At 45.9% G+C, this 27,126-nt stretch overlaps 1 protein-coding gene across 4 annotated transcripts in view; it reads left to right on the top strand.

Moving 5' to 3' along the window:
* Positions 1-27,126, top strand: part of Cgnl1 (cingulin like 1) — a 141,282-nt gene that overhangs the window by 22,851 nt on the left and 91,305 nt on the right. For 3 of the 4 annotated variants that reach the window (XM_051197898.1, XM_051197899.1, XM_051197896.1), the window contains exons 2-4: positions 20,022-21,629; positions 22,800-22,894; positions 24,655-24,760. In XM_051197898.1, the coding sequence (XP_051053855.1) occupies positions 20,037-21,629; positions 22,800-22,894; positions 24,655-24,760 (1,794 nt within the window). In that variant the 5' untranslated portion in view covers positions 20,022-20,036. The remainder of the gene's footprint in view (positions 1-20,021; positions 21,630-22,799; positions 22,895-24,654; positions 24,761-27,126) is intronic. The other variant, XM_051197897.1, reaches the window with a different exon arrangement.

Here is a 27,126-nt window from a genome sequence, read left to right as displayed (position 1 = left end):
TCCTTTTTGTGTATGGTATATGCATGTGTGTGCAGGTATGTATGCAGTTAAACATGTGTGTGATGAAGGCGATCTGATGCCCTCTTCTGGCCTCTACAGACGGATGGACGAATAGACAGCAGACACACACAGATTATAAATTATAAAAGATTAAACTATTAGCAAATTAAATGTTGGCATTATCAATTTTTAAGCATCAGTTTGGGTGTGCTGAGTGTCACCTGAGGGCCTCTGCTGACAGAGTCACCGTCTCCTTTTGATATCTGGGCTCATTTCCTCTTGGATCTAGAGTTCTGCATCAAGCCGTCTGGGGTCGGAGCATTCAGTGCTGTCTGCACTTGCTCGTTCTTTCCTCAGCCCTGCAAAGTTATTTGTAGAATCCGGTCTGTGCTCCCGACACCTCAGAAGTCAGTCAGAAGGGAGGAGGAGTTGACCCTTATTGCATTGTACTCTCTGGAAGAGCTACGCCATCTGAGAGGACAGTGGCTGGGTGTTGTGGAAGGCTGCCTTCCAACTGTCTCCAGCCAGTTGATTATATAGGGAGAAGGGGATGGACAAAGGCAGTTGCTTTGGAGCTCAGTCCTACTCCTCTGGTCAGGTGCCCATCTTTCTGCGGCCTGTGCTGTCTTTCATTGTTGCTATTGCTCCTTGCTCTCTTCCTTCATTCTGTGGCTGGCTGGGCTCAGGCACTTCTTGAACTGTTGAGCCAAGTTACTTCCTGCTCACTCCAGCCTTGTCCTCTTGCAGGGGCATGTGCTCTGGGAAATGGTTAAATGTTGGCACAAGCCAACATTTAAAAGTGTGTGTGTGTGTAGCTGATTATAATGTGTGTATGCATATTCCTTTCTGTAACATGAAGTACAAGTGAGTCTTCATAATACAGAATGTAAAAATTTTCCCATCTGCCCTTTCTGCCACCTATGAAGTATTTGGTGACGGGGAACTCACAGGTTAGCTGTGGGGACATTTCTGCCATGTGCTACTCAGGACCCACCAAATTTCTTCCCCTCTCTCTGTGAGACAGGTCTTACTGTGTTTCCCATGTAGACCAGGCTGGCTTCAAACTCACAGAGATCTGATTGCCTCTGTCTCCCACATGCTGGGGTTAAAAGCTTGTGACTTCAATGGCCTTTGGCTCACTTCTGTGTGCGGTTTCTTAACACTCTGCAGCACCTCATGCAGTTTCCTGCTCTCCCAGTTCTGAAAAGTTTACTAAACCAAGTGCATCAAATGCTCCTTGGAAAATTCCAGCCAAGCTCTGTTTTTATGTTTTTAGTTACCAGAGCTTGTCTGGTAATGAGACAGGTGCCAATGATGGGCCTGAAGCCATTTTTGAGAGTAACGCTGATTCTCTGCTCCAGGCTGGAGGTTCATAGGTAGTGGGCCCAAACCACCTTCTCCCAGGGGCAAGCAGGAGTGAGGTCCCCCAGTGAAGAGGCTAACTTCCCAGCTAGCTGTGCAGGTAAGGCTAGTAAGATCTACAGAAAGCTCCTTGCTCCTCAGTGTCCTGCCTCCCATTTCCTGTCTCTAAGCTCCTTCCTGCAGTTATCTGGATGTTTTCTGTACATGTAAAGACATTAGGGTTGGAATCTTTGGTTCTCGGATTCCTGTCCTCATTGACACTAGATTCCCATCTCCAGCATGCCTGTGAATGGGCAGCCACATCCAGTGATGAACATTTGCTGTCTGTAGTTGGAATTTTCTTTGGGCTACCAACCAGCTCCCAAATAAAAACATGAAAACTTATTAATTATTAATGCTTGGCCTTAGCTTAGGCTTGTTCCATTAGCTCTTTAATTTAAATTAACCTGTTTCTACCATCTATGTTTTACCTCAGGGCTTTTTTTTTTTTTTTTTTAAATCGTTTTTTTCATTTTATATATCCTACTTTCCTGCTTCCTTCATGTCTGCCTGGCCCCTGGTGTTCCCTGGCATCTCTTTTTCTTTCTTTCCTGAGCCTAAATTCCTCCTCCTTACTCTTCCTGCCTGGAAGTCCCACCTAAACCTCCTTCCTCGCTATTGGCCATTCAGCTTTTTATTAGGCAGGCAAGGCAAAACAGCAACACATCTTTACATAGTTAAACAAAGTGCAACATATCTTTACATAGTTACTTTACATAGTTAAACAAATATTCTGTAACATCAATAAGTACACACATCTTTACATAGTTAAACAAATGCAATACATCTTTGCATAGTAAAACAAATATTCTGCCACAGCTGTCTCCTAAAATAGTCTGTCTTCTCTTTGGGTATCTCTGTTAGAATGCTTTCTTTCCTTTCTTCTCTTACAGGTGTGTCCAACCTTTTGACATTATGACAGGTCATCGTCACCTACAAAGTTCATTTATTTCACAACTGTACAATTGAGTTACAGAAACCAATTATATTGGTTTTAAAAATATTTTTTGAGATTAAAAAAATTTTTTTTTCCTGTGTGGGTTTTTTTTCAGTATGTATGTATATGTACTATGTATGTTCAATGCCTGTGGAGGCCAGAAGAGGGTGTAGAATTCCCTGGAACTGGAGTTACAGATGGTTGTGATCCTCCATGTGGGTGCTGGGAATCAAGCCCCAGCCCTCTAAAGAGCAACCAGTGCTCCAACTGCTGAGCATCTCTCCAGCCCTCACAGTGTTTTAAGTAGGTTTGGCATTTTGTGTTGAGCTGCATTCATTGCTGTCCTGGGGCACATAGGTCTGGCAATTGTCCCTGCTCTAGGAACTACCCAGAACAGACTTAATCTCCTTTTCACATGACAGCCCCTCTGGCATTTGTATCTGATGGGAGTTTATCATGTTCCTGTCCATCAGTGTTTTACTCAGCATCTCTGAAATCACCTTTAGTAAAGCCAGGCCCTTTTAGCAGAAACTCAGGCAGTGGCTCTCCCTCCATCATGAGTGAGGGGCTATGTGACACTGGTCAGCAGGGGCCACTTGGCTCGTGGGACCTCTGTGTTGGTCCCTCTCAGCATGTGCCTCTGAGGCTGTATGCTTGAGGGACACATGTGTCCCTGGCATGGGTTAAAGAAACCCTTGATTCATGGAGAACCTACTGCCCTGCCACGTCTGGACCTGCTCTCCTTGACAATGACGTTCTTGTGGCCGTAGCTCTGATCTGGTATACACTTTCCGTTTGTTTGTTCTTTGAGGCAAGGTGTTACTGTTAGCTCAGGTTGATCTTCCTGCCTCCGCTTCCCAAGTGCTGGTTTTACAGGCCTGCATTGCCATGGCTGCCTCCCCTTGGCTGTTTTAAATAGAAAAATTAAGAAGCCATAGGAAAACAAGGTTTGCTTGTCCTCCTGTGAGGACAATGACTTCTCAATGATGCTCATGTCTTGATCGATCCTGGAATCTGTGATGATTCCTTATAAGGTGAAGGGGGTGCAATTACATGAACAACTTTGAGCTGGGAGAACAACCTGGCTCATCCAGCCCGATGTTTTCACGGGGATCTTTATAAGGGAGGGAGGAGGCAGGAGAGTTGGGGCCAGAAGAGGCAGTTTTGTGATGGAAGCCAACTCAGGGAGATGTTTCCCTTTTGACTTTGAAGATGGTGGAGGGGACTAGGAGCCGAGAAAGGTAAGGCTGAACAGCCATGTGACTTTAGGCCATTAAGTTGGAAAAGCTCCTTCCCCCATTTCTTAGTGATGCATTCATTCCTAGCCACCTCTGGGCCACTTTGAAGGCACAGTTCCCGTTTCTGTCTTCCAACTCCCTCCATTACCCAGGATGAACCTCCAAGGAGTGGGTTCTTGATAACTGTCCACAGACCCAAGACCCCAAGAGAGCCAGATATTGTTTCAGAAATCCAGCTACGAAGCTTGGGTGGTCCCCCAAGAAAGGGAATGCAGGCCAGTTTCTCAGTATCCTGCCCTGCAAAAGGGAGCTTGGAGTCCCTGCTTTGAGGTCACTGTGTTGAGTCTACCAGTTCTCCGAGACTAAGAGAGAAAGAAGATGGAGAGAGAGAGAGAGAGTCTGGGTTTACAGTGACTACAGGAATACAGGCTGGTGCCTCCTGTTTCCCTAATGTATGACAGCTGATAAAATGCTTCCTTATTCATGACATCACCCATTCCCATAATAACCCAATGAAGTAGCCATCCTTTTCTGAATTTGCTTGGTCTTTCTTGGGAGACCAGCATGGAGGACGTCCAAGCTCATATGTTCGAATGTGAGAGGCACCTACCGTTTCCCCTCCCATCTGCTGTGAATTTGAGGCATTCCTGGGCCCATGTGGGACCAAGGTGGCCTGGGAACTTGCCCTAACCGTTGGTATATGTTCAGTGGCTGGACCGCACCCCTTCTTAGGTTTTATTCTGAGGCGGGGTTCTCAAATATCCTCAGGCTGGCTTTGAACTTATGAACTTCACATCCTCGTGTCTTCAAACCTGTGAGTGCTAGACGTGTGCTATGATGCTCTGGGGCTCTGGGCATTGAACCCAGAACTTTGTGTATGCTAGGCAAGTACTCTAGCAGCTGAGCTATATCCACCCTCTCCTTATGGGACAAAAGGTGTGAGTGGTGACTCGCCTAAGATCCTGTGGCTTCTGGTGGTGGGAGACGCTTCTGTTTCCAGAGTGGTTGGGCCTGCAATGCTCCACTTCCTCACGGTCCTCAGGAAAACCCTCATTTTCTCTTTAAAGTTCCACCTGACTCCTTACATCCTGCTGTCTCCCTCAGGTAAGCCAGTGTTCTCTTAATTCACCGGCTCTGCTCTTTCAGGAACTTCCTTGCTGTGGGAGTCTACAGATTCCTCTTCCCGTCTGCTGTGCACTGGAGATAATCCCAGGTCACACAGGATCAAGGTAGCTTGGAAAGTCCTTATCCTCGCTGCTGGGTGTGTACACGGCTTTGGTATATGCCCAATGGCTGGCTTCCTGGCTGATACACCACCAGCACCACCCTGCACCTGTTTTTGTTTTGTTTTTATATATAATTCTCTGTAGCCCCTCCCCCTCAGGGCTCCCCCCAACAACAACCTGCACTCCAGATGAGTTCCAGAAGCTCATTTGGCCTTGTTGATTGGGATCAGAATGTTGGGCAGGGTCATGGATGTTGGATAAAATGAGTTTTGGAGGTAGATGGGTACATGTGACCTTTGGCTCTGTTATAGCTGCTAGGTGACCTTAGACAAGGGAGTGAACCCCTCTGAACCTTGGATGCTTCATCTGAAAAATGGTGGTCAATTACATGATACCTACTGGTGGAACACGGAAAATATTATAAATATATGTTGCTTAGCATCACTTTTGACACATGGTGAATGGTTAGTATGATTTATGACTGTACTACTAATTAGTGATAATTATTGGTGTGTTTAGCATCAGACACCTATGGGTAAAGTGGCTCTGGAGTCAAACTCTGCACTGGTCACTCAAAATTGAAAGGTTCCAGTTTCTTTTTTGGAGGAAGAAGTCTTAGATTGATGGGTGTCCCTCATTTCACAAAAACCTAGTACAGTATCTGTTCCTTGTATTTTTATTTATTTATTTATTTTTGTTTAGTAAGGGAGATAGACATTAAATAAAAATTCTAAAAAATTTCAGAAATGTAGAACTATTGTTACATAATGTTGGAAGACATGCCCTAGGAACTTGGCAGAGCTTTGGTGTGTGTGTGTGTGTGAGACCTGTGTTATAGGTTGATAGACTTTTCGTGCACTTCGGTGGCTTGGGTGACATCCCACTGGGGTGGAGGTGGCCTGAGTGCTGGGGCTTGCTGATGGTAGTGGCTTTAATAGGTGATTATGCAAGTTGACTGAGACAGGGACACCCCCAGTGACTCCGAGGCAACTAAGAAGGAAGTCATCACAAGAGGGGTAAGGGGCCTGTGAGTAGGGAAGGAGACACCCACATTTGGGTCAGGGAAGCCAGACGGTGCTCATTAAGGGGTGTTTTAACATGGTCACCCAATCCAATCACACCCCCACCAGCGCTTCCTGTAGTCACACAGCTTAATGACTATCTTCTGCATGTAATTCACCTCCATCTGTCTCTGCTCTTTGTACATCTCCTTTTTAGTCCTAGTTGGTTTCTCTGTGATGAAATCACAGACAAATGTGAGTGCTGGGAACTGAACCTGGGTCCTCTGCAAGAGCAGCTAGCACTCTAACCAGGAACCATCTCTCCAGCCCCAACTTTTTTTTTTTAAACCCATAACTGCCAAGCAGGGATTTCCTTTCTTTGTCTCCTTTTGCCCTTTGTCCTTTTTCTCTTCATCCCCCACCCCCACCCCTTTTCCTTTCTTTGCAGTGATTTTTTTTTTCCTTTGCCTGTTCTATTTCACAACTTGACACCTGTTTTGGTAAGAATGTCTGTTTCCTGCCCCCGGCGGCAGGACAGTCAGGTCAAGGGGCGCTTTAGTCTAAGACTCCAAAGCATGAGGCCAGGACGCTGCCATCAGAGAGAAGCACCAGAAACCTAAAAGATACTTTGGTTTTCATAAAAAAAAAAAAAAATGTATAAATTATCCCTTAGGAAAAAACCACAGGCCTATAACACTGCCTTCTCTCCTTCGGGATGCTGTGCACGTCAGCCACCCGCCTGAGGTGCATGTTAATGTTCCACCAGGGCTAATGTCCAGAGGCTGTTTGGACGTTGCAGTCCTGAGTGGTTTAACGTTCAGAGCAAAAGGCACCAAGGTTCATAGTGAGAGAATTTAGGAGTTAATTTCACTGTTGTTGCAATCTGTTGATTGTTGTGACAGCCATAGGGCACAGATGAGGGACCCCATGTTAGGCTTTAGACTGTCCTCCACCCTCTGGTGTGAGAGACATCATGACAGGGATGGAAAAGAGCAGAAGTTTGGATTCCCCAAACATGGAAGTGGATGCTTGAAATTGGCTCATGTAGGGGGAAGCTCAGGTGCCCAGGCCTTGTAGACTGCCATCCACCAGCAGAGAAGGGATGGGGTGGAGGATGGGCAGTGGGTTCTGGAGAGGAGAGAGACAAGAGTGACTTTGTTTCATATGTTTGGGTTATCTCATCGATGTCTTTCCTGGCACTCCCAAGGCGGAGAGGGATTTCCCTGTGCTGACATTGTCGTCCTTTGTTAAATCCCCACCATACCCAGTAGCTGGCCTTGCTATACTCTTACAAACTTGGCAGCCATTCAGCACAACAGCAAACTACCAGAAGGAAGAAGGAAAGCAATGCTCTATCTAGTTAATATTGATCCTACCCGGTTCTTTTCTTTGTTTGTACTCCAGGCTGGGGACAGAAGACAAGTCTGGTAGAAGTTGCAACCTAGGGTGGAGGGAGAGATGTGGGTAAGGAAGGTTGTTGTTTTTACAGGTCAGCTTTCTTTTTCTCTGTTGAGATAGAGTCACATATACTCCATGCTAGACTCAGTCTATAGCTAAGGATAACCTTGAACTTCTGATCCTCCTGCTTCTAACTTCCCAAGTGTTCTGAGTGCCGATATTGCAGACCTATACTACCACATCTATTTTGTGCAGGGCTGAGGATCAAAACCACAGCCTCGGTCATGCTAGGCAAGTGCTTTTCTTACTGATCCACATTCTTAGTGTTTCTAATACTCCCGGGTGATGCTTTGACTGTCAGGCCTCACAGCATGCTATGTAGCAGGACACCACAGCTTCGCCCCACCTGACTTTCAAGTTGTGCTTCTCAGGGTTTCTATAACACCTTGAGTCTTACTGGTGTTATCTCCAACATTGGCAAACCTTGGAGTCTTGTGAGGCTCTCCCATCTCCACCTAGGAGCTGGCTGAGCCAGTTCATTGAGCCTCTGACTTGCCTGACTCAGAGCTCTAAGTTTGTTGTTGACATGAAAACATGGCTGTGATCTCAAAGGGAATGAGGTAATTTATTCTGGAGCAAGATATGAGTGACCATAGCCTAGAAATATGGATTCAGGTTGCCCCCAATACCATAGTCTGATATGATAACCCTTTCATGCAGTATTTATTTTAAATGTATTTATTTTGTCTATGTGAATACTCTGCATGTATCCCTACATGCCAGGAGAGGGCATCAGGACCCCATTATAAGTGGTTTGTGAGCCACCATGTGGTTGCTGGGAATTGAACCCAGGACCTTGGAAGTGGAGGCAGTACTCTTAACCTCTGAGCCATCTCTCCAGCCCTCAGGTACTATTTATAACTACAGAAAAAGCAGGATGTTTTTTTAAAGTACTCTGGGAACATCAGGTAGGTAGTTTACAGCAAAGGGGAGAGATCTCTGTTGCAGCCTCAGAAGCTGCGTTTAATCACACCTGGAAGCAAGTGGTATATTAACACGTACCAAAAGTCACGTGATAGTCATCACACAAATAGGAGGGCCGTGGATGCTTATTAAGGGACATAAAGATAGCCTGAGATAATTCGGATCTGGATTTGCAACATTCCAACTCCCAGTCATTGCAAGTTCTATTCTGCCAATCAGCCTTGTAGAGTCTTTAACTGTGTGTGATTGTGTGTATGTGTGTATATGTGTATGTGAGATTGTGTGTGTGTGTTTGTATGTGTGTGATTGTGTGTGTATGTGATTGTATATATGTGCATGATTGTGTGTGTGTTATTGTGTGTATATGAGTGATGGTGTATGTATGTGTGTGTGTGTCTCCCTGCAAAGTTCAGTCTATACTGTTTTCCCTGCTTGGTACTCCTGAAAGGCTCACCATCTCCTTGCAGCCAGGAGTTCCCCTCTAACAAAGTGGCCTTCCATACCCCACTTTCCAGCAGTTGTTTTCTTCATAGCACTAACCACTGTTGGAGTCCATGTGTGCTCTCGCCTTCCCTTCTACCGTGTCAGTCCTGTGGGGCAAGGGCCTCAGAACTCCATGTACCTGTCACGGAAGGCTGGCCAGCAGGTAGCAGGCTCTTAGGAAGAACTTATTAGTGGTGATGTACAGCCACAGCACTGGCAAACGCCGAGAGAGCTGATGACCTCTGGGTGCTGCCATATTAATTTACTTTTTACATTGCAATCCCAGCTCCCCCTCCCTCCTCTCCTCCCTCTCCCATCTGCTCCAGGGAGAGGGTAAGGCCTCCCCTAGGAAGTCTACTAAGTCTGCCCCATTGGATGATGTCTTGATGCCATGTGAGAGCCCAGTGGAATCAAGAGGAGTTAGGGGCTGGGGAGAGGCCTCAATGCAGAAAGCATTTACAGGTGAGGCCTGAGCTCAGATCCCCAGAACCTACTTAAAAGCTGGATGTGAAGGTTGATATGACAGTCCATAATCCCAGTAAGAGATGGGGGCAGGGTGAGCCAGGCGGGGGTCCACAGGCCTTTAATCCCAGCACTTGGGAAGCAGAGGCAGGCAGATCTCTGTGAGCACAGGGCCAGCTTGGTCTATAGAGTGAGTTCCAGGACAGCCAGGACTAGACAGAGAAACCCTGTCTCAAAAAAACAAAAACAGCACAACAATAACAAAAAGAAAAGGAAAGAAAAGAAAAAGAGATGGGAGGAAAAATCAGAGAATCCCCACAAGCTTGGCCTGGGCAGCGGTGAACAACAAAGAAATCTTTCAAACAAGAATGGTGAGGGCCAACAGCAGACTGTCCTCTGATTCACACACACACACACACACACAACACACACACACACACACACACACACACACACACACCCACACACACACACACACACACGGGTAGGGGCTGGGAAAGAGAAGCAGCCACCATGGCAGAGCTGAAGGCTGTGTGAGCCCTTCTCACCCACGGACTACAACACAGCCTCCTGCTGTTCATGTCAGTGCCTGTATAGAATTATCTTGGCTTCATATTCATATTTGTATTTTATGTACAGTTTTGGTTTTATGGTAACATAAAAACTAGTTTTATTTATTTATTTATCTATCTATCTATTTGGTTTTTCGTGACAGAGTTTGTAATGGCTTTGGCTATCCTGGAACTAGGTCTGCAGACCAGACTGGCCTCAAACTCACAGAGATCTGTCTGCCTCTGCCTCCCAAGTGCTGTGATTAAAGGCATGTGCCACCCCTGCTTGGCAAAATGAGTAGTTTTTATATTAGTGTACATTAAATGTTTTTGAGATTATTTTTAATTTAATTAATTTTTTTCTATATATAATTAACCTGTAGAAGTCTAATAGGAATGAATCAGTGTTGGAGGTTAGTTGAAGACAGGGACACAGTGGGGAAGTTCTTAAATTCAAGAAATGTTTGTGAAAAGCTGTTGTATTAGTTACTTTTCTGGTGTTGTGATAAAATACTATGACCAAGGCACCTTAAGGAGGAAAAGCTTTATTTTAGCTCATGGTTCCGGATGGATGGTGTCCTCACAGCAGGGAGAGTATGGCATGGTCACTTTAGGAACAAGTAACAGTAATTGCATTCCATCTGCATACAGGAAGCAAACGTGTGTGTGTGTGTGTGTGTGTGTGTGTGTGTGTGTGTGTGTGTGTGTGTGTGTGAAGCCTTAAAGCCTGCCCCCATTGACATACTTCCTCCAGGTTCCATAACCATCTCAAACAATGCTTTCAACTAGGGAATAAGTTTCAATTACAGGAGCCCATGGGAGACATTTTTCATTCAAACCACAACAGGTATTTTTAACAAAATTAAGATATAGGGACCAGGTTTTAAAATTTTACCATGTTGTTGGGGCTGGGAGTCAGTTCCATGCTGGAATGTGTGCTTAGCTTTAGCACCCACGAAGTCTCAGGCTCAAGTCCTAGCACCAAAAGTGGATGAATGAATATACAGGGAAAATTAAGTCTGTCCACACCCAAGAGGTTAAAGTATCAGGAGGTACCTTTCGTTTATATGATTGGAACTTCTTTGTGGCAAAAACTTCACCTCATTTGGATTACTGACTTAAGCTTTTCTTACTGAAAAACATGGTGGCCAGGGAAACTTCCTTGCTTAGACATCTGTACACAATCAAGACTTTATTACATACACTGATTCTGGGGCCCAGAGAAGGAAGGGACACAGGGCAGACTCTAAATTCTAAACTGTGCTCTCAAGAGGGTGCTTGGGAAATTGGAGGCCAGTGGGGATACATTCTTTCTTTGAAGGAGGTGTGAATGGTCCTCTCCCTGTGTACATTTCGCCTGAACACGTGTGTGCATTTAAATATCCACTGCCAGGTGTAAATTAATAAAAGCCCAGCCACATGCAGCCATGAATAACATGGGAGAGCCTAGAACCAAGGACGAGGCTGGGCTTGGATATAGGTGCTTCAGGAAGGAGACGCTGATCCTAATCCCAGGATGTTTTCATGGACAGTCAGTTTGTCTATGACCTGAATAGTCAGTCACTGAGAAAAAAGTGTATGTAGCATGACCCAGGCGGCTTTAGAGTTGGGGTTTGGATAATAAATAATCTTTCTCTTAAACAGTCACTTAAGAGAATTCTAGGTTGGAAGGTTTTACCACAGAATTCAGTACCCGTTGTCACCAACTATATAGACAATAGTCACCTTCAACAACAGACCACTTGTATTTGTATGTATATGCATCTTCTGTTTTAGGAACTCTGTTTTCATTTTGTCTTAAAACAGTGCTATGTTCTATTTTTCTTTCACTTGTTCTGTCTTGCTCTGAGACGGCAGCTCTCTGCGTAGCCCATACTGTCTGGAACACACTATGAATTGCAGGCTGGCCTGGAATTCATGATCCTTCTACTCCTGCCTACCTTCCAAGTTCTGGGATGACAAGCATGTTGCACCATGCCCTGCGCCTTCTATTTGTCTGTTTTTAACAGTTGTACCCTATGATATTTAGATATTAGAAGGTGTCCCTCACTTAAACCACAGTCCATTGGGCACTAGTGCCCAACAGATTGAGACAGGCTGGGCTGGAGACTTGATTGATTTGTGGTTTGGAGACAGAGAGGGGTGGCAGAGAGGTGGAGAGGCTGCACCCCAGGGACACCTCCCAGTGGCTCTCTTTTGTAGTTATTTGCTCACACTTGCGTGTAGTGCAGATCCCCTCACCCGTTCTCTGGTGCAGACTCAGGTGGATGTGGGATGCCTAGTGGGTTCTCTGGACCCCTCAGAAAACACCACCAGGTAGGGAGAGGGCTGAGTGTAGGATTCCCTTGCAGAAGGCTTCTTGGGGCGCGTTTCTTTAAGTGCCTGTCCAGTTGGCATGGAACCACACATTGTTGATATACTGCCAATGATTGAGGCTTGGTGATCCCAGGGCCTGTTCCCTGTCTTAGAACATGCAGACCTTGCTACCCAGAGGTCATTAGTGGGAAGAAATGGGAAGAAACGCCACAATAGACTATGGATCTTGTTCTAGTGCTTTAAGGGTAGGGACCAACATTTTACCTGGAGGTTCGTGGAAGATGAGTTGTTGTTACAGAAAATTTGTGTTTGCACGCACGTGTGTCAATGTGCCTTGTGAGGAAGCCTGGTGTTGACATTGGCCGTCTTCCTCAATCGCTGCTCCAAATCTATTTTTTTTTTTCCCAAGACAGAGTCTCTCACTGAACGTGGAGCTTAATGACTTGTCTGGGTTGGCTGGCAGGTGTGTCTTTGCCTCTCTAGCACTGGAATTTCTGGTGTTTACCTGGCCATTAAAAAAAAGAAAAAAGAAAAATGTGCTGGAGTTCTGGACTCAGAACCTCATGATTTCATAGCAGGCACCTTACCCACTAAGCCTTCTCCCTAGCCCCTTACAGAAAACTTAAAAAAAAAAAAAAAAAAAAAAAAAAAAAGCTTGTGTGTCTCTGTGTGCATGCATGTGTACATGCATGTGTGTATGTTGCAAACACATGAGTGTGCAGGAGTAGTCATTTGTGTGTCTTTCTCAATTCTTTTTTGAATGAAATAGAAGTGCACTGTTTCTGCTGGGCCCGCAGGCCAGCAAGCCCCAGAGGCTGCCCCGTAACCCCCTATCCCCTCAGTGCTAGGGTTATAGGAACATGCAGCCATGCCCCACTTTTTGCTTGGGTCCTGGAGATTCTCACTGAACCATCTCCTAGCCCTCCCCATCCACTGTTTAATTGTAAAAGAACTTGGAGCTATGCACATCGACAATGATTCCTCCTCTTATCCATTCATTTTCTTATTCGGTATATATTATCTGTGAGACACTGTTCATGGGACAGGAAATGCTGTGTGATATTCTCACTGAGCTTTGCCAGATAAGATATGAGATGCTGCCATGGACACAGAGATGTAGTATGGGATGTAGGGATGTGTGCTGGTCCAAGGCCCTCGAGTGACCAGGTCAGGACAATTATACCAAATACACTGTGGGAGGCAGGGGCATGGGAAGATCCAAGGATGAGCTCAGTGAAGCTGGAAACTGTGTATGTGAGTCCCAAGGCTGCTCAGGACTTGAGTGTGAGGCCATGGAAGAAATGAGTAACCTAATGGAACTTGTACATCTCTTAGGTGGTGAAAATACTGTCCCATGCTGGTGCTACAAGGGTCTGGCCCAAATGATATAAAGGAGGGACCCTGCCTCCTGTCTGGCATGTAGGGACAATGAGCATGTCTGAAAAAGCTTGAAGTGTGGTTTGGGGGTACCGAATTGGCCTCCCAGAGAAGCCACAGCTGCAGGGCCTGTGCGGAGCTCTTCGTAGCTGAGTGAAGATGCCCAGTACGAGTCAGAGGTTGCCTCAGTAGGCGAGCCCTGGAGGAGAGCGGGCTTCGAACAGGATTGAGTGCTGACAGATAAAGTCACCGGCTGGGGATGCATCTGAGTTGATAGAGAGCTTGCCTGGCATGCATGAAGCCCTGGGGTTCCACCCTCTGCACCTTGTAAACTGTGATGATGCACAGCTGTAACCCTAACACCCAGGAGGCAGAGTCAGGAACTCAAGGTCAATAGTAGCTATGGAGTGAGTTCCAGACCATCCTGGGCTACATAAGACCGAAAGAAGGGAGGAAGGAAGGAAGGAAGGAAGGAAGGAAGGAAGGAAGGAAAGAAGGAAGGAAGGGAGGGGGGAGGCAGGGAAGCATAAGGAAGGAAGAAAGGAAAGTATAGGTCACTATCCAGGTCAGGCCACATAGTGTAGATAGGCACTTTTGCTGGTTACGTGCAGGATGTCCCCTCCCTGGTGACTCCTGGTGCAGTGTTTAGTGGCAGTGCTCAGGCAGGCCCAGTGTAGGTGCATCCTGCATTTGAACAGCAGGACAAGACAGAAATCTGAGAGGACTCCAGGTGATTTTAGGAAGTGACTTCTTTTTCTTGGCCATTTGGCCTGAGTGTAGGTTTAGGTATGGTAAGGGTGCTCACTAGGTTTGTTTTGTGTCTTCACTGACTGGGTGGCAGGGACAGTAGGTGTGCAGTGTTGAGGGAGCTTCAGATGCCAGATTTGGCTTTGGACATTTGGGGTGCTTCTTTGTCCTTTTGTTGTGTTTTGGCCTTGGGCTCCAAAGGGGCTGCTGCCTGCCTACAACCTAGGCATTACCCAGGGTGCTGCGAAGAGGAGAGCTCCATCTATTTAGTTGGCAATGTTTATGGCATCTCATGTGTGGACATGGCGTTGTACTTTAGAGTCCCTGCCCTCTGCTTTCTTAATTAGTTAATACACTATTTTGGAATGTTAGTGTTGTATGGTCTAGAGTGGAGCTTTTTGCCTCATAAGTATTTAAAAACAGGAACACCACTGTTCTTGTGGACATGAATACAATCTTATTGTCCCCCCCCCCTTATTTCCAGATCCTAGCTCTTTCATTTAGCGTGCACTAAGCCTGACTCAGCTTTCTCATTTTTCATAATAAAATCTTCCTGGCTAGCCTGACCTTAGAGATGAGGAAACACTCAGGGAGGTGGCACATGTATCCGGCTGGGATTTGAGTTCAGTCCCTGAGTTAGAAATAGGTTCCAGCCTCTGGTGCTTCCTTTCTCTTCCAATTGTGCCTTTCTGTAGTTTTAAAAGATGTAAAGTGTGTGTGTGTGTGTGTGTGTGTGTGTGTGTCTGTGTGTGTTTACTTCTATGAGAGTGCCCAGAGGCCAAAAGAGAGTGTCAGGTCTCCTGGAACTGGCATTACAGATGTTTGTGGGTCCTGAGACTTCAGCCCAGGTCCTCCAGAAGAGAAGCCCATGCTCTTAACTGCTGAGCCATCTCTCAGAACCCCCTTTCTGATTTTTTGTTTATTTGTTGCTATTGTTTGACACAAGCTCTCACATGGCCAGGTTTGGCCTCAAACTTGCTGTGTAATTAAGGGCTTCACCTTTGATTTCCTTGACTCCACCTACCAATGCTACGGTGACAGGCACGAGTCACCATCTCTGGGTTTATGTGGCACTGGGGACCAAACCCATGGCTCTGTCAGGTTAAGTGAACAGTCTACCAACTGAGCCACATCCCTCTCCCACCGCTGTGCCTCCCTGCATCCTGGCTCTATTCTTGAAGCTTTTAGAAATCACCTCAAGGGTCAAGATGTGAGCATACCTTAAGTATTATTTTGAGCATGAATTCTGTATTTTTCCAGAGCCTGAGTTCAGGAGGTCTCACTGAGTTTATTACTAAATGTGGGTGTGTATTGGAAGTGCAGGGACAGCATAGCCTTCGATATTCTATTCTCAGCTCAGACTTTTTGTAGAAGATTCATTTTATTTTATTATGTATGAGGATGTTTGCCCATGGACCACATGCACACAGTGCTCTGGTGGCCAGAAGAGGGCACTGGATCCTCTGGGACTGAAGTTACAGACAGCTGTGTGCAGCCACGTGGGTGCTGGGAACCGAACTCAGTTCTTTTATAAGCTCAGCAGTTCCTCTTAACCACTGAGCCATCTCTCTAGCACAGTCACTGGATTTTAAAGTTCTGTTTGGGAACATAAAAATGCCATAGACAGAGAGGTGGTCTGTATGCTACCAAGATGGAGAAGTGGCTCAGCCAGGGACCCATCGATGCAGGTAGGTGAAAGTGGGCATCCTGAGGGCAGAGGGGAACCCTCAAGTCACCATAGCCCATGCATATGTTGTATGGGTTTGTCCAAGTGGTCCTGGTTGAGTTGCTATGATCTCCAGCCCTGTTAAAAGGACCCTTCTTGGCCGGGTGGTGGTGGCACACACCTTTAATCCCAGCACTTGGGGGTTGGGGCAGAGGCAGGTAGATCTCTGTGAGTTTGAGGCTAGCCTGATCTACAGATCAAGTTCCAAGACAGTCAGGGCTGAGCCAGGACTGTTACATGCAGAAACCCTGTCTCAATCCCCCCCCCCCCCACACACACACCAAAAAGAGATCAAACCTCACTTTCATTTTCCAGATGATGTCCTCAGGCTTTCATGGGTTCCAGGGTGCAAAGCTTGGTTTAAGGAAGGCTGTGGCTTTCTGTCTGGTTTGGAGACATGGGATGTAGCTGTACATATTGTTCATCTTAGGCTTCTAGTGGCTCATTCTGTTTTTCGGTTTTAATGGTGGTTCTGTGTGTGTGTGTGTGTGTGTGTGTGTGTGTGTGTGTGTGTGCATGTGAGTATATGCTGGAGAGTAGAGAGCATACACATGAAAGCCAGGGGTAACACTGGGTAATTGGGTATGATTCATCAGGTGCCACCCACTTTTTTTTTTTTTTTGTCCGACTTCAGGGTTTCTCACTGGCTTGGGAGTCACCAATTCTGGCCAGCAAACTGCAGGGTGCCACTGGTCTCCTGCCTCCCCAACACTGGGGTTACAAGTGCAGGCCATCATCAGCATCATGACACCCAGTTTTTGTTTTTGATGTTCTGAATTAAGGTTTTGATGGATTCTGAGTGTTGAATTCAGGTCCCCATGCTGTGTATCAGACACTTTACTGATTGAGCCCACTCCAGCCTCCCTTAGAGTGGAGCTTCCAGTGTGGATATTTCCCCACAAAATCCTGGCTTTGCCATCGGCCCTTCAGGCGTGATCTTCAGGAGTAAACATGTTGTTATTTGATGTTTTCACTTGTTCCTTATTAGCCTGGCAGTGGCTTCCCTCTGACTGAGACAGCCAGAGCATCACACTCAGGGGAAATTACCTTTGGGTCTCGGCTCACTTTTCATTTCCTGGACTGTTCAAAGGTGCTCTGGGACTCACTAACCTCCCTCCTTGTCACCATTTAAATAACTCCGTATGGAAAAGCAGAATTATCCACACAAATCAAACAAGTCCCCTGAACCCCAATGCCAGGCACCACATGGATGCTTGGGCATTATTGTCCCAGGAAAGGAAGCTGCAATAAAGTTTATGATGGCTTTCCTCTGGTGTGCCTGGCAAGGCCATTAGGAGTTAGAGAAGGGAATCCGGGACACATGAACCAGCCTTACGTGACAAATCATGCTCCCTGATCATGTGTGATGGCCCAGAGAAAGGACATGTCTCCATCTGGCATGGGTTTTGAGCTCTGCCAAGAGTTGAGTCTTTGTTCCCACACACATACCCATTGATCTCACTAACTAAAGCGATTATCATCACTTAGCAGCCTTTTCAAAAAGCCTTATTTCCACTCCACAACACCACTTTTATTGCCAAAGTGCTACAATGTTGCATCCTGGCAATTGATCAGCATTTACTGCCAAATTATGTAAGCCCTTGGTGGGGCTGCCTGATGGAGCAAATGTGTCTGTGATGTGTGTTGGGATCTTACACCAGGCCTGGTGCCTGGAAGTGGAGAACAGCTGTCCTTAGATTCACTTCTTAATTCAGTGTTTGTGCTTTGATTGGGTAGGAAATCTACATTTGCTTAAGACACTCAGCTGAGAAGTGTCATCATTTTGAGAAAAATATCAGATTGAGGTTTGTTGTCAAGGAAATGTGAATTGTGGCTGGTTCATGAAATTCAGATATGTGGATTGCTTCACTAACCTGGAGCTGGGGCTGGAATAAACCATGTGATCACATGGAGTCATAAGACATGGCAGAAGACAACTGGGGAGTGCAGTTCTGGTCAGTCCCCCACAGTCCATGAACCACATGTTCCAGGTGCATCTGTTCCCCCTGACACTGCTGGAGTCCAGGAGAGGTGTCTAGAGAAGCCAGCCCTGCTCCAGGGTGCCCAGGACACTCTGAGGGCTGACTACTCCAGTTCTCCACGACCTTAAGTGACTCCCTGGATCTGGACCCTTCTCCCCTGCTTCCTTCAGTAATCTGGGGCTGTATCTCACCACCATTCATTCACCTAGACAAACTGCAGGCACATGGTGCTCCATTCTGCTAGTGCAGGGACGACCCCCACCCATTCACTGACCCCTACACCCACACCCCTCACCTATTGTGACCTGGTGATTCCTTTACTATCATTTGCCAAGGGCAGGGAAAAGGAGACAAACCTTTGAACTTAACTAACTTGATAATTTTATTATTACATTCAGAGTGTGTGTGTGTGTGTCTGTGTGAATGTGTGCATGCACTCGTATGTGTGCACCCACATTCCACAACACCCATGTGGAAGTTGGAGGAAAATGTATTCTTTCCTTCCACTATATGGGTTATGGTATCAAACTTAGGTCATTGGGCCTGACAGCAAGTAACTACCTATTGAGCCATCTTGCCAGCTCTGGCCTGATAATTTTACTGATATTGACCATTTTAAAATTAGTAGCATTTTTTTTAAAGAAACAACTAAAAATATACATTCTTGTGTATTTTAGTAGCACAAACTGGATAGAGAAGGAAGCATGATTGGATAGAATGAGGTCCCTTTGCAAATTTTGTGCACATGAACTTGACACTCTGTGTGTAACAAACAACTTTCTCTGGGAAATCAATACCAGAATTAACTGCAGAATAGAAAGGAAGACCCAACAAGACCCAGAAAGGGACCCAAACTAGACGGTGGTTATCAGGGAGGGACAGTTGCAGGTCTCTTGGGGTGGGGGTCGCTGTGGCTGCTGCAGTTTCTCTGGGTGGTTTCTGCAATAGGCGGGATGCTTGTCCTGCTTCAGGTCAGTTCCTCATGGGTAGCCACACCCTGCACAGAAAGAGGCAGCAATTCTTGGTGTGGTATTAGGATCCATTATAAAATAAAGATTTTGAGCTTTATTACCCACCCACCCCCAACCCCTGAACCCCAACCCTGGACCGTCAGGAACACTTTTCAGATGAATATGCCAGGTGAATTGTTTGGTATGAAAAATAGTTTTTAAAAAATTCCGTCATTTATTCTCATTGTTAATTTCCCAAACAACCCCTTAGAGAAAATCATCATGTCTTAAACATTGTATTTAGATAGCATTAAATATCTCAAAGCTAGGGAACTGGGCTGTAGCTTAGTTGGTAGAGTACTTGTTTAGCATGCATGAAGCCCTTGGTATATTTGCCAGCGCTATGTAAACACACACCTTATGATCTGAGAGTTCAGGATGTACAGGCAAGAGGCTCAGAGTTGAAGGTCATTCTTGGATATATAGCAAGTTTGAAGTCAGCATGGGATACATAAGACCTGGTCTGAAGAAAAAAAAAATCATAGAGGTGGACAGCTGGATGCCTCAGTGGGTGAAGGTGCTTGCTGTCAAGCCTGATGACCTAACTTCGAGTTTTGGGGTATAACAGTAGAAGCTGAGAACTGATTTCTGTGGGTTGCCTTCTGGTACCGTGCTTACCGTAGCATGCATGCATCTACATAAGTGTTTACACCTACATACATACACGCAAAATAAATAAACGTGAAAGCTGTTAAAGGTAGATATGCATTTAAAAAGGCTGGTAGTGTTTTGGGAGGGAACTTGGCGGAGATAGGGATGACTAAAAAGATAATCCTCAGTCTCTTAGCTCTTAACTATTTTCATGGAAAAGTACCTGTTCTTAATTGCTGGCAACCAGAACACTCTTTTGGTTAAAAATAAATAGCACAAAGTGTGAGGAAACCTACTAAGGGGGAAAAAAATGACAAGAATAGCTGGAAACCAGAGCAGAGCTATGCCAGAGGCCAGGTCATTACACCAGAGACTGCCCTCAGGCCAGGGCTGCAGCCAGTGTTGGCAAGCCAGCCATCGTCACACAGGGGTGCCCAAAAAGAAGTGCAGGTAAGGACAGTGCTCAGCTATGGGTCCCCAAATCTCTCTGCTGTTTAGCGTGTCTAGCTAGTTTTGAACCCTGACATTTCCTAAACTGACATTGCCTAAACTGATGTGACCTAACATAATGCCCTCTTTCCTCCCCCACAGCTGGGACAGTGAACCATGGAGCTGTATTTTGGTGAATACCAACACGTGCAGCAGGAATATGGGGTCCATCTGAGACTCGCCAGTGATGAGGCCCCGAAGCCAAGGAATTCCCAGCCCTCAAAGGCAGGCTCCTATGGTGTCAGTATTAGGGTCCAGGGAATTGATGGTCACCCTTACATAGTCCTGAACAACACCGAACGGTGTCTGGCAGGTACACCTTTTCCAGAAAACGTTCCAGCGTTCCCATCTTCGATGATAAATAATCTGTCCTTACATCCAAGCAACGGGACTGCGTTGAAGGAGAACAATCCAGAGGAACTGCAGCTTTCAGAAAACCCATACCTGCAAACTAGCCCAATAAGAAACCAGAAGCAGTCCCCCCTCCACGAGGGCAGGAATGGAGTTGTAGAGCACAAAGACCGGCCCACAAAATTACCCCACGTGCTGAACTTTCAGAGGCACCCGGAGATTCTGCAACCCTATGACCCTGAAAAGAATGAGGTGACCTCAAAAAAGCATCACCCTCCGGAGAGTCCCTGGCTGAGAAATGCAGCAGAGGAAGGGACCAACTACAAGAAGCCCCGGAATTGCTTTCCTAAACCTTGCAGTTCCCAGCCCAACAGCCCTCCTTTGGAAGATGTAGCCAAGGCCAACACGACCGCGATCCGTCTCTGCAGCTCCGTGGTCATAGAAGACCCCCAAAAGCAGACCTCAGTGTGCGTGAATGTTCAGAGCTGCGCCAAGGAGGGGCTGGGGGAGGAGGCCCTTTCCCCTAGACGGAAATCCCCAACTGCCCCTGGCCCACAGGCTTACTCTGAAACCAAGAAAAGTAGGCCAGATGTGCTCCCCTTCCGGCGACAAGATTCTGCAGGACCCATTCTGGATGGAGCTCGGTCACGGAGGTCATCTTCGTCGTCCACTACCCCCACCTCAGCCACTTCCTTGTATAGATTTTTACTTGATGATCAGGAGTGTGCCATCCATGCTGACAATGTCAACCGCCACGAAAACAGAAGGTATATCCCCTTCTTGCCAGGAACTGGGCGGGACATCGACACCTGCTCAATTCCTGGTGTGGACCAGTTAATTGAAAAATTTGACCAAAAGCCTGGGCTTCAGAGAAGAGGAAGGTCTGGGAAGAGAAACAGGATTAATCCGGATGACAGGAAGAGATCTCGAAGCGTAGATAGTGCCTTTCCGTTTGGTCTCCAGGGAAATACAGAATACCTCACAGAGTTCAGCAGGAACCTGGGCAAGTCTAGCGAACACCTCCTCCGGCCCTCCCAGGTCTTCCCACAGAGGTCGCTGGCCCCCGAGCACCGTGGGAAGCACAGTCCAAGCTGCACACTTGCAAAGCCGCAGGGTACTACACAGAGTGCCCACCCCAAGCCTCCCCTGCAGAACAAAGATGGGAAAGTTCTGAACAAAGGCAGTCAGGAAAGCGTGGTGGCTTGTGCCTCCTCCCTTCCAGCACAGAATAAAAAGGAGGAGGAAATCAAAATAGCCACAGCCACGTTGATGTTACAGAACCGGGCCGTGGCTGCCACACCTGATTCTGGTGCCAAGAAAATTTCGGTGAAGACTTTTCCTTCCGACTCTAATACGCAGGTAACACTTGTGTTTCTCTTTTTCAAAGCGACCTAACAGCGCACCCTGGGAATGGGTGTCTTCAGTCTGAGTCAGCAATAGCACATTTGATGATTTTGTGTGTGTAAGTGCACGTTTGCATGTATGTGCACAAATATAGGTATGCAGGTGCACATGTGTGTGGAGCCATAGGTTGCCATCTGGGGTCTTCCTCTGTCGCTGTCCACCTTGCTTTTTGAGAGGGGCTCTCTCACTGGACCTGGAGCTCACTGATGGGCCACACTAGCTGTCTGCTCCTTGTCTCCCCCTCCCCAGTGTGGGGATGTTAGCCGGGTGCAGTACCTGGCTTTTTCATAGGTTCTGGGATCAAACTCAGTCTCATGCCTTCAGAGCAAGCCCTCCACCAACCGAGCCATTTCTCCAGCCCTTGCACATTTTGTTTTATTTTATTTATTTCATTTTTTATTAATCTATTGGGTTTTTTTGAGACAGGGTAGCTCTGGCTGTACTGGAACTCATTCTATACACCAGGCTGGCCTTGAACGTAGAGATCCTCCTGCCTTTGCTTCCCAAGTGCTGAGATTAAAAGGGTGCATCACCATGGCCCGCTGTTTTATTATTACTTTTTATCAGATTATACCCTACTGTCAGCTGTATGGTTTTCTAGATTATTCTGAATGCTGCCAGTTCCCTTTCTGTAGAGTCCATTTCTCTTCACATGTGTAAAGTCTGTACATAGACACAATGAGTCTTAACACACAGGTTCTGAGGTTAGGTTTACATCCATATACTTTTATTCCTGAAATTGGGTGGCTAGGTTTGGGAAATTAGGTTAATTGCAAAGTGATAGAGTCTAAGTGGCACACTGAGTGTTTTGATAGTAATAGTTTAAAAAAATAGTAACAGCAATAAAAACAATGATAAGGCTGATAAGTTCAGGGTGTTCTGATATAATAGCATTTCGCCAGCTGTGTGAAGCACTGCTATTAACCTTCATTAAGCACTGAGAAAACTCCGGGGATGAGAAGTCACTTGCCCGAGGTCCAAATCTCATGGAGTTTGGGATGAGGAGGCTGGCCAGATGAATTGATTTTGGAAAGGAGTGTGCTAGCAGCCTCTGCTTCAAGGTCATTGCCATCTTCCTGGGAGTGTCACCCTCTTGGTTTAATAACATACTTCATTATGTTCCAGGCCACACCAGATCTATTAAAGGGACAGCAGGAGCTCTCGCAACAAACCAATGAGGAGACAGCCAAGCAGATCCTTTACAATTATCTCAAAGAAGGGTACGCGCTTTTTTTTTTTTTTTTTGCTTAAAGAACAAAGTCATTGCCATTTCTGGCGGGGCTCTTGACTTGTATTTGGGATTTTGTATTTAACCTTTATTACCCGTTCTATCTGAGCCAGCTAAGGATGCAGTTTCCTACTAGGTTTAGGGGGTAGGGAAGGATGTTCTTTGTAAGCCATTTAAAAACAGGTAGACAAATAAATAAATAAATAAATAAATAAATAAAAATAGAAACAGGTAAACTTTATATTTGTATATTTGTGTGTCCATGAGAAATGCCTATGTGCACATGTACATACAGGTGCATTCAACGTCCATGCTCACCTGGTAATCAGCGATTTTTTTTTTTTTTTTTTTTTTTTTTTTTTTGAGACAAGATTTCTCACTGAACTGGAAGTCCCTGTTTCAGGTAGCCTGGCTAGCTAGCAAGTTCCTGGGATATCTGCCTGTCTCCGCCTCCAAACCCTGTGGCTACAGATATGTGCCACTATGACTAGTTTTTGTGTGTTCTGGGATCCATGCTCAGCAGTTTACTCACTGAGTCATCATCTCTCCTGCCTTAAATCAATGTTTTAGAAGCAGACCTTTACTGTATCACAACAAGCTCAGGGATGGGGAGGTCTTCCACACCATGGCAATCTCCATCACCCCTTATTGGAAGTTCCAAATGAAAGCTATTCCTTTGTCCCAGAGGGTGCGTGGTCTGAGCCCAGTTCCATGATTGTCAAGCACCCAGGAGGCATCTGAGAGCAATGCTTGCCCAGCCTATCTTGGAAACTCTCTTCCAGCCACTTGGGTTCTGTTCCTCCATGCCAGCCATGCTGGGATTGTGGAGCAGGAATCTGAAGTTTCTGTCACAGTCGTCTTTTAGAGTGGTTAGAAGAAAGCAGAGACTTCCAAGTATGACGGGAATGAAAGTCATCCACCTGAGACATGCAGCTGTCAACAGTGGGTGTTTGTGTGCTGTGATTTACAAACAAATTGTCAGCCTGACAGAGCTGGCAGAGTGGGTTCAAAACATAACACAGGGGCTTAAAAATGACCACAGAGCTTCTAATACTGCCTGTGAAGGGCTTCACCCTGTAAAATTAAGGTAGAAGATTGTGGTTTTAAAATTCTTTTCTTTTCCTTCCTTCCCCCTCTCCTTCCCCTCTCCTCCTCCCCCTCTCCGAGCTTCCTCTCTCCCCCTCCTCTCCCACCCTCCCCTTCCTTTTCTTTCTTTCTCACTTGATTTGTTGAGAGATAAATGAGACCTAAGTTAATAGTAGGTGCCTGTTTAAGGAATTTTGTTTTAAATCCCTTAATTGCCAGGGGTGTGGTAAAATGATCTGATTAACCATGGAGGTAGAGACAAAGGGCTGCTGTTGGACAGTCTTGGCATTGGGGCTTCTTTTTCTTAAACAGAGGCCAAATAAGTTAAAAATCCTCGAACATCTTGGTATCTTGAGGTGTAAAAGCGTGTGTGTGTGTAATTCCCTTTGGGACACTGAGTCAAGCAATGGCTTACATTATATTCACTGAGCTCAATTTGGATGGTGCATCTGTCATGTGCAGATATTTGGGAATGAATGTCTCTGCCGAGACTGAGTGGTAATGTCCTTCCATCTTGCCCATCAAGCACTGGTTTTGTCTGTAGCTTTAGTTCACTCAGAGGCTTGCAGTTCATCTTCAAGGGCCTTCGCTGTGAGTGTACGGGCACATGGAAAATCTTGAGGCCGACGGCTTTGTTCCTTAATGTTTTCTCTGCTGCCGTTGCAGAAGCACAGACAATGAGGATGCCACCAAACGGAAAGTCAACCTGGTCTTCGAGAAAATCCAGACCTTAAAGTCTCGAGCAGCAGGGAGTGCACAAGGCAATAATCAAGTAAGTTGTAACTTTTGTGTTCTGTAGAGCGTGTTTAACATGAAACGTGGAGAGGGGCTGGTTTCTTTAGCTGCTGTTGACAGCGGTAAGTGGGATGTCCCCTCTAGGAGCATGCAGTGCCGCAGACAGACAGCCTGGCTTTAAACACAGGTTAAATATTCTAATCCAAAATACCCTAAAACCCCAAACTTCTTGAGTGTTGATCTGGTACATGTGGAAAATTCAACACTTGACCACATGCAGGGACACAAACACAACTTCTTTTCATGCAGAAAGCTGTTAAAACCATTGTATCAAGTCCCCTCTGGGCTCTGCGTATTAGAAATTTATGCCATTTAAATCAATTTTACATTTCTACTTGTGTTCATAAAATATCTCATTATATTCATGCAGTTATTTCAATACCAAAATAATAACCCCAAATCTGAAATACTTCTAAAACCAACCATCTTAGAGGAGTCATGACTAGATAAGAAATGTAGAGAATATTTTTATGCATCAGCCAAATGATCAGCTAGAAGAGCTCTAGCATTCAGCATGCCTGTGACTATGCTGTGAGTGTGAGGGTGGTGGTGGAGTGTGTGTGTGTGTGTGAGAGAGAGACAGAGAGAGAGACAGAGAGAGAGAGGGTGAGAGAGAGTCAAAGTATGTATGTGTGTAATACAGGACCGTGATTCTGACTTGGGAACTTAAAACTATAATTTGCTTATACACAGTTTTCAGGAGCTGTACCTAATTTTTCTTTCTATTAAAAAAAATCCATTGGCAGCCAGGCAGTAGTGGCACACGCCTTTAATCCTACCACTTGGGAGGCAGAGGCAGGAGTATCTCTGAATTCAAGGCCAGCCTGGTCTATAGAGCTGGAAAAAACAAAAACCAAAATTTATTGGCAATTTCATATACACTTGTAATGAATTTTAGCTTTAGCTTTTCCTCACCCAATCCTCCTCTCTGATAGTACTTGTTTGGAGACAGGGTCTCACTGTGTAGACCAGGCTGGTCTTAGACTCACAGGTCTGTCTTCTTGCATTTCCAGAGTATGCTGGAATCAAATCTCTCATATTTCTTAACATTAATGTAATATTTTTTGATCAAACTTTTACATTTAAATCACAACTACTATTTCTTGCCTTCTGTTTACTTGCATGCTGTGGGAAGGGCACAGCCTTCAGACTTGACATTAAGATTGTCATTACGGATTATGGACTTGCAGCCGCCAGCCGGAACTAGGGAAGTCAGTGTGTCCCTTCTGCGAATAAGATATCTAAGGTCAAAGCGTTCTTTGTAGGAAGGCAGGAGGCAGGATAGTCTAGGTTATAAGAAAGGCACAGACAGTACTAAGAATTGTAAGTTTGCCATGTTCATGTTTGTAGAAGTAATTTCATGTAGTTGCTACACAAAACCAGAACATGGGGAACAGCTAGATAGGACATTTCCCCTCTAGGCTACCATGAAAGGCATTTTTATTTTCTTTTGAGACAGGATCTCATGTAGCTACAGCTGGCCTTGGACATGTGGTTCTCATAAGTGCTGGGATCATAGGTGTGAGCTTCCACACCCATTTGTGTGGTGCTGTGATGTGACCCAGGGCTTCATGCGTGCCTGGCAAGTGTTCTCGCACAGACGCAGGTGCTGTTGTATTGCACGAGTTCATTGCATTTGCTGCTTTTAGAGAGAGGTGAGATTAGAGAGAGACCAGTTAAGAAGCCCTGCTGGCTTGAGGAAGACAGGATGAGATCTCTGGCGCTGTGCACCGTGTCCCCTATCTCCTTCTTATGTTCTGAATTTGATCCTTTGCTGGCAAAGTTTTGGACTTTTATCTTCTGCAAATATGTTCAGTGATTCCCTAGGGGAGAACATTAGAGCCTTTTCTCTATGGACTGAGACCATCGTGCAAACTGCAAAGCAGATAGAGTCTTGTTTATTTCTTTCCTTTCTCCTCCCTGCCGCCTCCCTGGTTCCCTCTCTCCCTCCTTCCTCTCCTTCCCTCTTTTGTGTGAGACTTGTCCCACTGGGCTGGATTTAGGCTCTGTGGTGGGTGCCTTCATTGCACTGGAAGACTTGGCACTTTTGTGCTTTTGCAGTTGGGGCTCTGGTCCCCGTCCCCACAGTCTGTGAGACGTGCCTCTTCCAGGGTTATTATACCCAACCCACACCTGGACCAGCGACTTGTTGAGCTTTGACTCTGCATCTTATAGCTTAGATTTCTGCTTTTATCGCTTCGCCTTGCCACTTAACTGTAGGATTTTAGCCAATTTCTCTGGAGACCTTCATCCTGTTATCACGTCCATGGCAGAAAAGAAACAAGAGCCCTTGATAGTCACACTCAGATCAGACGCCATACCTCCTAAGGACTGTTTAATCTG

Source organism: Phodopus roborovskii, unplaced genomic scaffold (genome assembly GCF_943737965.1).
Source record: "Phodopus roborovskii unplaced genomic scaffold, PHOROB, whole genome shotgun sequence".
Lineage (NCBI taxonomy): Eukaryota > Metazoa > Chordata > Mammalia > Rodentia > Cricetidae > Phodopus > Phodopus roborovskii.
This window is presented reverse-complemented; position numbering and strand designations above follow the sequence as displayed.